The following is a 10680-nucleotide window of genomic DNA, read 5'->3' as shown; positions in this document are numbered from 1 at the left end:
TGAAATATCGCGATATTTCAGTGTATTGATATTTTCTTACACCCCTACTGTACAGTACCATTTTTTCTGGAGAACCCTACTTCGGTCACATTTCTCCTGGTTAACCTTAGTGTTGGGGTCAGGGTCAGGTGGTAAAGACATCAAGCAGGATCTAAGGATACTGTCATGTAGGCCTCATAGCCCACAGTGTTTATGCTTTTGACACGCCCACMCTTGTGACACACCCACTTTGATTCTGCAGATAATTCCTTCTCAAATATGGGGTTATATGGGGTTCCACAGGGTTCGGTACTGGGCTGTCTGCTTTTCTCCTTGAATATGCTTCCTCTTGGGTCTATCCTCAGAAAACATGGTGTCGCTTTTCATTGTTATGCTGATGATTGCCAGATATATGTCACTTTGAAGAGAAGTGATGCCTGTTCTCTTAAAACCTTGCTGTCATGTCTTGATGATGTTAAAGCTTGAACAGCACAGACTGGACATTAGGYAGTGCTCACAGCAGAGCAAAAGGGGACAGTGGCTGATTTTCAGACCTTTGTAGAGGTAGATAAAAAGTCAGTCTTTTCCACCAATCTTATCTAAATATCAGCCGATCTACAATCTCCCAAAATTAAGGAAATCTGTGCCAATAAATCGGCTGGCCGATTTATCAGTGCACCCCTAATGATGAGGTGAATCTTGCACAGATGTTCCCTGCAGAAAATAAAACGGTTTAGGATCTATATGCTTATTTRAACTGTGGTAAATTTATATTCAGAAATATTCCCAGTGAACGCAGGCAGACAGCATTAACAGTTACTAACAAATTAATTGTCAGAATGTGAAAAGCTTCTCACAAGAGTCTCCATAACTTTTAGTCAACTTTCTTTTTTCTCCCACAAACCAAGTGTAAAAACGACCTTGCTGGTTTTACACATAGTTCGGTTTAAAACCACAGCATGTTATTTTTACACTTTTGAGTTTTATGTGATTTTCTGCCTGTTTCTTGTCTGCATGTAAAGCTGATGAACTGCAGCTGGAGCTTGTTGGCATGAAGGTTGAAAGTTRTTCTCCTAACCACCGCACTTTGGCCTGACATCAGGAAATAATACTTTTCGTCTGCGCCCTCACTCTATCAGCAAATGGGCTGCATCTGCAGTCAGACGCTGCRTATTTGTTGCCTTTCAGCTGTCGGATCAGAGATAACAAATTTTTCTTACAAATTACTGCTTTTTTTATTTGTAGTTCAGTGTTCTCAAAGTGCCAGCTGTCGGTGCCTGAACCTAGTGTCATAGCCCACAGTCAACCACGCCGACCGACATGAACGATGAGCAGGAAAAGCCTCGCAGTCAACAAGCACGATCTCACAGCTGGGAGCCTCATGCTGAACCCTGACTGTGATTACTCCACTTGAGTCAGCGGTCAGATAAACGAAGGATTTTGTGGTTTCCTTGTGAAGTGAATGAACTATTTGTCTGTACGCAGCTCTGATGAAACAGCTCAGCGGATGGTTGAACAGATAGAGTAATCATTACTTCCTGCTCTTTCATTTTGGAGACACACAGGAAACACTGTGGTTAATGGCATGGATGACCACTGAAACTCATTGTTTTGATTAAAGAGTGTCTTTTTGTAGATGTCCATTAAGTTTTTCGTAATTAAAGATATTAATGGAACAAATAAGTCATCCTTCAAATATAATTATTTATTACCATCCTAATAGCTAACAACACTGTTGAATATCTCACGTTAAACTCCAGTTTTTGTACTAATAAGTACCAGATGTCACTTTCCTCAGATAACCACCAGTGTTTCCCAAAGTTGGGATCCCGAAACATCAAGGTGGGGTCCTGAAAACATTTTCTGAGTTAATTACATTTTTGCCTTAGTTGTTACAAAGGAGTGAGGTTAGTGTATTTAAAATGGATAAATTTACTATAAAAATTGTTACTATGCCCATGTTTAGTTGACCTGATACAAATGTTTATCATCCAAAAATAGTTGGGGGCACAGTTCTCTGCTGCTGTTATTTTGTGGGTCAAAAGCTGAAAAGTTTGGGAACCACTGCACTTTGGTTCCCAAAGTTGGGCTTGGGACCCAATTATGGGTSATGAAGCACCTTGGATAATCTCCAGAAATCAATTTAAAGGGTAATAAAATAATTGCTGTTGTAATATTTCCCTATAATTATTATAAAAACACAAAATAAGTATTTTGTATTTGTGTACAAGCTGTTTAGATAGTCAAAAAGCCTGTGTTTAAGGTTATTAATGAAGTTCGTGTACTCAGACCAGTAATATTTGGGGTCACAAGTTTTTGCCATGGATACTTTATAGGTCAGAAGATAAATAGTTCGGGAACCACTGAAGTTGGTTATTCATACAGTTTTAATAGGAAAATATGTCATCACTTGAACTGTACAATCGTATTTGCTCTGTTGGAATTTGAAAAGATGTGACGCCATATATCCAGGAAGAGAACAGAATCAACACAACTCAAATCACTTTTGGTTATATTTGGATTACGTTGATATCTTTCCTGTTAGTCAATCATTTTGCTCTTATTCTCATGCATTGCCTGGTCAAACTTGTCTGTCAGGGYGAATAGAAAGCAAGAAGACAAAAGGTTTCTGGTTGCCATGAAACCTGATTAGCTAGCTGTAAAAATGGGTGCTCAGACATGATTGTGTTTCTTCCAGACGAGTATTAAATACAGCCTGGATCAAACAATAAGTATTTGGAATGGAAGTCAGTGGTTGTCTCACCASTTTTCATTGCTGTGTAGATGGTTCCAAGTTGTGCAAAATTTGGTCAGAGACACATATTTGTTTTTGGTATGGTGTTTGTTAGTTTGCAGACAGTGTTAGTAAGAGAAATGTGTGGGAGGGAAAATAACTTTGTGCACAAAGTTACATACAAAKTTTCCACATTTACATGAATCTAAAAATAAATGAGCTGAGTCAGAAACATAGTTAATGGTTCATAGAAACATTTATATTTTCATCCAAACTTTAAAAATAGGTTTGTGCATCTTTTCATAAATACATTTGCTTCATCATACAGGATCATACGGAGTACAAATAAGTACAAAGTATATAACTTTAGTATTTCTAAATGACATGGTTTGAGTTTTAACTGGAGAAAATGTTTCAATGTGGACAAATTAGACATTTCTTGTTATCAATTTATGCTGTTTGTTTGTTTGTTTGTTTGTTTGTTTGTTTGTTTGTTTGATGAGAAGATGGTCTCTTGCATATTTTTTTTCATTTATAAAAATTTTCATAGATTACGTTGATAATGGGAAAGCCATAATGTTTTGTGGATTCTTTTCTGCGTTTCTCATTCAAGCTCAATAGAAATAGTCATCTGATTTTGTGTCTAAAAGCACAAATTAAAGGGTTTGCTCAATTATCAAGCACTTTTACCAATAGCCACTTACTGTTCAAATAAAATCYACATTTAAGGAGGAAGTATGTAGGTGCACGACATGTATTGACTGTAATAAGCTCTTTCAGTGACTGAACATTGTTCATCTGCATTTATTACCGTCACATGACAAACACATGTTCACGCTGCTAACCAGGTGTCATTTTTCCCTTTGTCAGCAAAGTTTCTTTACTGTGTGTCACATCTGAGAGGTTAAAGTGTGGCTGTCACAGATTTATGATATTGTCAACATGGAAAAGAAAGCTACTTCCCTTCAGTGGCATTTTGGCTTTTTCTTTTTTTAATTTTCAGTTCCTCTTAAAACCAGCATGTGGCATTAAGCATGAACCAAAACCACAGTACTGTCGAAGCACAGAGGTGTTGAAATGGTTCTGTTTAGATTTGCTCTCAACCAAAGCTTGCTCAGTTGTTTGCCATTCTCCCACAGGACAGGAATCTGACGGAAAGAGATCCATCCCATTGGGTCAAATACTTAAAACATCCTTGTGACAAAATACATAAATGCAAATATTTTTGAGCCAATCATTTATTCCAGTTCCTGCAGTTTTTGGAAACATGCTTACGCACTAGGGCTGTGTATTGGCAAGAATTTGGCGATGCGATACAAATCATGACAGAGGGATCACGATATGATACAGTATATCCCGATATATTGCGCTACTGTAAGCAAGGCGATATATTGTGATATTTTGTGATTTTTTTTGTCCAAAAATTCTATTGAATAAAAACCTCTTACCGGAAAAAAATGAAAAACCAAAATTCACTGTCTCAGAAAATTCTAATATTACATAGACATACTTTTGATACATTTAGGTGTGTTCTGCTTTGTATGTATTTGATTTTATTTGTTTCATATTTATGTTTTCAATTATTGGACTAAATTTGCCAATAAATAGTTTGAAAATATATTTTTGCAGCTTTGTTTTTAATATTAATTTACAATATGGTCACCACTTAATAAGATAGTAAAGTTGCTGCACACAGAATTTCTGGGATCACCTGACCTGCATCCAGAACGTGATTTGCATAACTGTGGGTCGAACAGCAGGGCAGGTCCCTAAAATAAACAGTAAATAAATGGAGAAGCTAAACAACACAGTTAAACCGTTTTTGAAGCGAACACAGCAGGATAAACTTAAAGTATATGGACTTTGATGTGATGAGCTGGACATTGAGAGCAACAGACAGAGTTTTATGTCACGGGGGAGTGCCAAGCTCGCTCGAGGCGATACGCATGCACTATATGCGTAACATGAAGGCTGACTAAAGTTGGAAAAAAGAGCGCACGAGGCACTTAATTTGGCTTAAAATACAGACATTCTGACAAATAATTGACTGTTCATAACCTTAACTCAGCTTAGAAGGCAGAGGGTGTCGGTCTTTTCCGCTCAGATTCAGCTATTGGAGCATGAAGCTAATGTTTACTCACAATGCTAATGCTACCCTTTCTCTGTGGCGCTCAAGAGGTAGAGTAGCCAAATGGATGGCTCACTGCTGCCACCTAGTGGTCAGAGGCTGAACTACAACATAAAAATGAACGGCTGGCAGGAAAGTTGACGTTTTAAACCTTTAAAAAAATTGATACAGGGCTTTAGAATGTCAATACAGTATCGGGAAATGAAATATCACGATATTTCAGTGTATCGATATTTTCTTACACCCCTATTACGCACAGTTATCGTGATGATGATAAATATTTGTTTTGTGCAAACATAAGAATAATGTACAATTAAATACTATAAATAAATAATAAAATAAAAAACTGAAAATTTGCCTCAGTAAATCTAATAAAAACAAAATATACTTTTAAAATGTAAAATAACTATTAAAGGTCTTAACAGACCCCTGGATGGACAGCTTGTATCAGAGATTTTAGATGCAGTCCGATATAATCCGATATTCATTTTCTGGCTAATATTGGACCGATATCAGATCAGGACCCCCTCGTTTTTATATTTTAATGGATCTAAACATAACTCCTCATTCATTCTCATTTATCTGTATTTAGACCTGCTTTGAGTCACATGGTTTGTGTGGTGAGTCAGATTTGTGCGCTTGTTATTTCTTGCAGTGGTTTCTGGTTCCACAGGTTTAAAAAAAGGCAGAGAAACAGATTAAAAGATTCTTCAATACGAATCAAACATTTTCCAGCTGAATGGGYGTGTGTGCTCACGGGGTGGAGATAAAACAGAGTAAACAACTAATTCAGACAGAAGTAATTCAGTTACAACACTGCTAGAAATGTGGGTCGTTTGAGGCTGACTGTTGTTTCGTCTAACCGCTATAAAATTGTCGCTTAACAACATTTGAGCTATAAGATACATAAAGAGACAATAAGCAAATATTCAGGACAGACCCGTTAAAACATTTTTGTGTTTGAAGCCTGATTTGGGAGGTGAAATGAYGCCGAGTGTTTTTGTTTGTGAGGCATTTCTAAAATGCCCAAACACAGATTTAGACTAATGGGATGGGGAAAAGCTTTTTGTGATTGCTCTCTGGGGACTCTTTACCCACTAAATGAAATAAAACAAGTAGAGGTAAAATTAGTAAAGCAGGAGAAGCCGGGCCGTGCTGGCCCTGCCTGCAGTGCAGTAAAGGAGMTTTCAGCACGCCTCCTGTTTGTTTTGCCCTTAGATGGTAGTTGGACAGTTTTCAAAACGCTGACCTTATTGTAACAAATCCAAACGGTTTCAACTCCAGATGCTCTCCAAAGGCAAAGTGAAGGAGCACATTTGTGTCTAATATACAAGAGTATAAAGTCGAAGTGATTACCTTCTTATATCATCAAAAGAGTTTAAGAATTTGAAATAAATCTACACAATGTGACTTGTTTAGCATGTCTGTTCAGGTCTAATGTTCTTCWTAGCTTCCTCTTGTTTTTCCTACCTCCCCTCCTAGAATTAACTCCTCCTACCTCTCTCCTTTTTTTTGCTTCCAGCACACAAAAACACACATCCCATGACAGCTCCCTACCACACAGAGTTGTGCTTTCTGTGTACAGGAGGGGGTTGTTTCCTTAGAGGAAGATGAAACAAACACACACACAGTGCAGACAGGGCCTGGGGGGGTTGCATAGCGATGCCAGTGTTTCAGACAAGTTGACGTTTCCCACCCTGTGTCTGCCATGTGTGCATCGCTGTGCAAGTGTGTTAGCATTCTGCTGTGTTAGGTCCACGGTGTGTAATTAGCCTGTTGTTTTAGCAGCATTTTTGCTGCTAATTATCTTGGTTCTTATTGAGGAATGCTTGCRTTCTGTCTGGCTATTTGAGTGGCTTTGGTGTGGCTGTTTGATTGGTCTTGACGTTGTTTTCTTGGTGAAGTCTGCTTCATTCACTTTTTGTGGCCGTCTGGGTTGCTATACAGACAAATGATAGTTCCCAATCCAAATTTAGGCAGCCATGCTCCTCAGTCCACGTTTTTTCCCCGCAGATCTGAGAACCGGAACCAAAAGATGTTGTCATTTCCCCGGTGAGCCAGTCTGCTCAGCTTGCCACAAACTAGCAAGTGAGCTCATACTCTTATTACTTATTCATAGACTCACTCCGTCGCACAGACTGACGCAATCAGAAATGCTGCTAAAAAAGGGAGAAAAAAGGCATGCATGCTGGAGAGGCTAGTGAGAGGAGCCTGCAGGCATCAAGACGAGCAGGATGCAGTTAACCCCTAATGACTCTGTGTAACACTTTGGAGATCAGCTCTTTGTTCTTTAATGTCTCAGTGGCACATATTTGAATGAAATCTTTGTTATTTTTATATTTTTTAAGGCACGTCTCAATGAAGGTCTTCTTTGTTTGTCTGTGTCTCTTTCCTGTCCTTCAACCAGCCGGTCGAGGCAGATGGTCTCCTGTCCCGAGCCTGGTTCTGCTGGAGGTTTCTTCCTGATTAGCAGGGAGTTTTTCCTCTCCACCGTTTGCTCAGGATGGGAGACTGTGATGAAGTGATTCAACACAATCTGCTGGCTTCTTCTTTAGATTGTTCTTTTTATGTACAGTGCCCTGAGACAACGTATGTTGTGACTTGGTCCTATGTAAATAAATTTGAACTTAAACTTGAACTTGAAGGAAATGTAGTAATGTTGGATATCACCAGTTYCCTTTCTGATTCTGATACCAAGATTTCAGTAGTTTAGTTACTTTCTATTGAGTTCCTGTTAATGATATATATTACCTAAAATGAATGAAGTAGCAATATTTTGATTAGGGATGCACAATATATCCGCATTAACATCGGTATCGGACGATATTGGTAATTTTTTAGAATATTGGTATCGGTAAGTAATATTGGTATCCAATAAGTAAAACTGGGCTGATATTAACCTCTGATATTGATTTCCCAGTTTTTAGTTTAGTGTTTCTGTTTTGGGAGGGAAATGGTTGGTCGAGTGGTATCTGTTTGATTGTGATMGTGATAGTGACACTGCTCATCCAGGAATAAMTGAACTAGAGAGCCATGTCAGCGGTCTGGTCATTTTTTTGTACGCTATCCTAAAAAGATAGAAGTGTATTTGTGTTTATATATATAAATAAATAGTTTATATATAAATAAAGTGTGTGTTTGTGGAATATAACACTAATAATAATATTGGAGATCAATATTGGCAGAAATTTTCATATCGGTGCACTAGAGCAGGGGTTCCGTAACTTTTTGGGACTGGCGACCCCTTACAAGGGTGAAAAATTTCCAGGGACCCCCTCATAAACCCCGTGCTGTTTTAAAAATAATTTACTGTCATTTTGACCCCTGAATTCCATGAGAAAGATGGTTTTTATTTGGTTTAGTGTGTCTGTTTTACTAGTGCATCATTCCCCATATGCCATACCATACCATACCATACCATACCATACCATACCATACCATACCGTAAATGAAATGGTACAATTAACAATTTATTGAATTTTTTTTAGGACCCCCAATATATAGTTTGCAGACCCCAGTTTAAGAACCTCTGCACTAGAGCATAAAGTTCTGGTATCAGTGGTATCCATACTTCATCRATCCACACATCACTGGAAACTGACACTGGGTTCTTATTGACCAACTATGGCTCCATGTTTTATTGCTCCACAGTTTAGGCGTGCCAAGGTCCTGTTGTTCTCAGCATATTCCTCAACAAATGGCTGCTTCTGGCAGCAGAACTGCTTGTTTTCCGTTGTTGATTTAGATCAGTTTTCGCCTGCAGTTTCTAGTGGAAATATGATCCAGCGTTACAAATTCGAGTACACTTTTAGTGGACCTCAGTGGGCAGTGGTCAAATAAACATTGCAGTAGTAAAASTGCACCGGACATCCAAATAAATAGCTTATCAGTTTAAATGGTGTCTTATGATGGTTTATTGACAATAAAAGTGTTTGTATGGGTGTGTATGTCTGATGCTTGCCACTGGACAAAATCTGACCATTAAATACTTCGAATGATATCTAGTACTAATAGCGCACGCTTTTCCACAGTTGCTCACTTTGTTACTTTAATGCCCAAGTAATAAAAGCAAAGCTTGAACAAAATACCAAACTTCAATAAAGTCTAAGTCAGCATCTTGCCAAGGAAGGTAAACAAACAGATTGAGGCAATGATCTCAGGYCCTTACCTAACATCTACCAACAAGTTTGTTTTTCCTGTATTTTTCCAGACACTGAAAAGTCAAAAAGAGCTTAAAAAGGCAATGATGTATAGCAGGAATGAGACTCTTCTTGTTATGTTTGTGTTKAGCAGTAACTGGGCAAACACAGCTGTTCTCCATTTTCTTGCATCTGCTTTTGTCATTCTTATTTCTCCAGGTCTTGGTTTGTGTCAACATACATGTAAAGGCTGTTTAAATATCATATACAGACTCATGTCTTTTTAATAAGAAGTTACCACTGTTACGGGCCCACCTCTACCTGAATGTGTTGTTTGTGTCCGTGTGCCCTTGGATTTGTGTTTCTAAACTCCAAATAAAAAAAAARGAAAAACAAAGCCTGATTAAAATCGAGAGCTAGGTTGTTTCGTGTTCGTAACTGGAAAGATCCAGATTTGATCTCAGCTGGAAACTGAGTTTTAGAAGCACCCGAGCAGAACCTGACCCTTCTTTATTTCTTGGAAGAGGCAAGTGTGACCCTTTATGCAAAGCACCATAACGTATCTTCACAGCAGGCCACCCTCGCGCTCGCAGAGGGTGGCGGGGGGGGCAGCCATGATGCAGTTTACTTGGCATCTGAAAACACATTTCCTCAAAGGTATTTTTAATCTGAAAAGAGCTTCACTGAGTGAGCAGTGGTGTTAAGAGCACAGCAGACAGTTTAAGTTTCACTTTCACTTTCACCTGAGAGCCTGCAGGAGTCATGGGCGGGGTGTGTGGGGTGGCGGGTGGAGAAGTGGGCTCTGCCATGAGGAAGTTCAGCTTAAAGACACGTCCCAGGGGCATTTCTGGTACCAAAAGGTGTTTCTGGTCCCAAAAGGTGTTTCTGGTCCCCACCTGTCGTTTTGCTCCTCAGCATGGCTTCCTAAAAACACTGCAGGATTTCTCAAACACGCATAAATGAGTCAGAGCAAGGCTTTGGACATGTTTTTTTTTTTAGAGTATAACATTATAACATGATATAAAACTCAAAAAGTTGATTTTACATGATATTGCCCCTTTAAAATACATTTTAGCTCAGGTGATTCGGTAACTTTCTGACCCTGTAGGGTCTCATTTTGTTAGCCTGGTTTGTTTCTCTGCAAATCGCCCTGAAATTAAAGTTTTTATCGTTCCATCCAGGAGGAAAATGCCTCCCGTCACACCAATCTGTGTTCTTTGTGTTTGCTTTTATATGTCACACATACAGATTAGTGTTTTTTCATTCTGTATCAGCTGAATGTCTTTTAATCTAGTTTGACGACAAAACAAACGCCACTCTTCAGTTGAAGGTAGAATATTTTGTATTTAATGTGTCTAAAATGTGTTTGTTTGTTTTTTTCTTTCTTTTCTGCAGGACCAGTTTGAAAACCTGGACAAACACACTCAGTGGGGGATCGACTTTCTGGAGCGCTATGGAAAGTTTGTCAAGGAAAGACTGGAGATAGAGCAGAATTATGCCAAGCAGCTACGGTATAACAAGTCACACACAAACAAAAGAAAAAAATAAATAAATATAGGGACATTAACCGTGAACAGATTTACAAGACATTGGGCCTCATGCAAGAACCGTTCGTACGCACAGATTTGTTCTTAAATTGGGGGGTGCACGGTGCGCAGCGCTGCGGCTTCTGAATAAATGAAAATGATTTAACACAGTTG

At 38.7% G+C, this 10680-nt stretch overlaps 1 protein-coding gene across 1 annotated transcript in view; it reads left to right on the top strand.

The window, feature by feature from the left end:
• Positions 1-10680, top strand: part of fnbp1l (formin binding protein 1-like) — a gene marked incomplete at its 5' end in the record, with an annotated part of 53661 nt that overhangs the window by 18450 nt on the left and 24531 nt on the right. The window contains 1 exon segment of the mRNA XM_014027084.1: positions 10376-10491. Coding sequence (XP_013882538.1) covers positions 10376-10491 — 116 coding nt within the window.

Source organism: Austrofundulus limnaeus, unplaced genomic scaffold, assembly GCF_001266775.1.
Source record: "Austrofundulus limnaeus strain Quisiro unplaced genomic scaffold, Austrofundulus_limnaeus-1.0 Scaffold614, whole genome shotgun sequence".
NCBI lineage: Eukaryota > Metazoa > Chordata > Actinopteri > Cyprinodontiformes > Rivulidae > Austrofundulus > Austrofundulus limnaeus.
The sequence above is the reverse complement of the archived record's forward strand: the minus strand, read 5'-3'. Positions and strand labels throughout refer to the sequence as shown.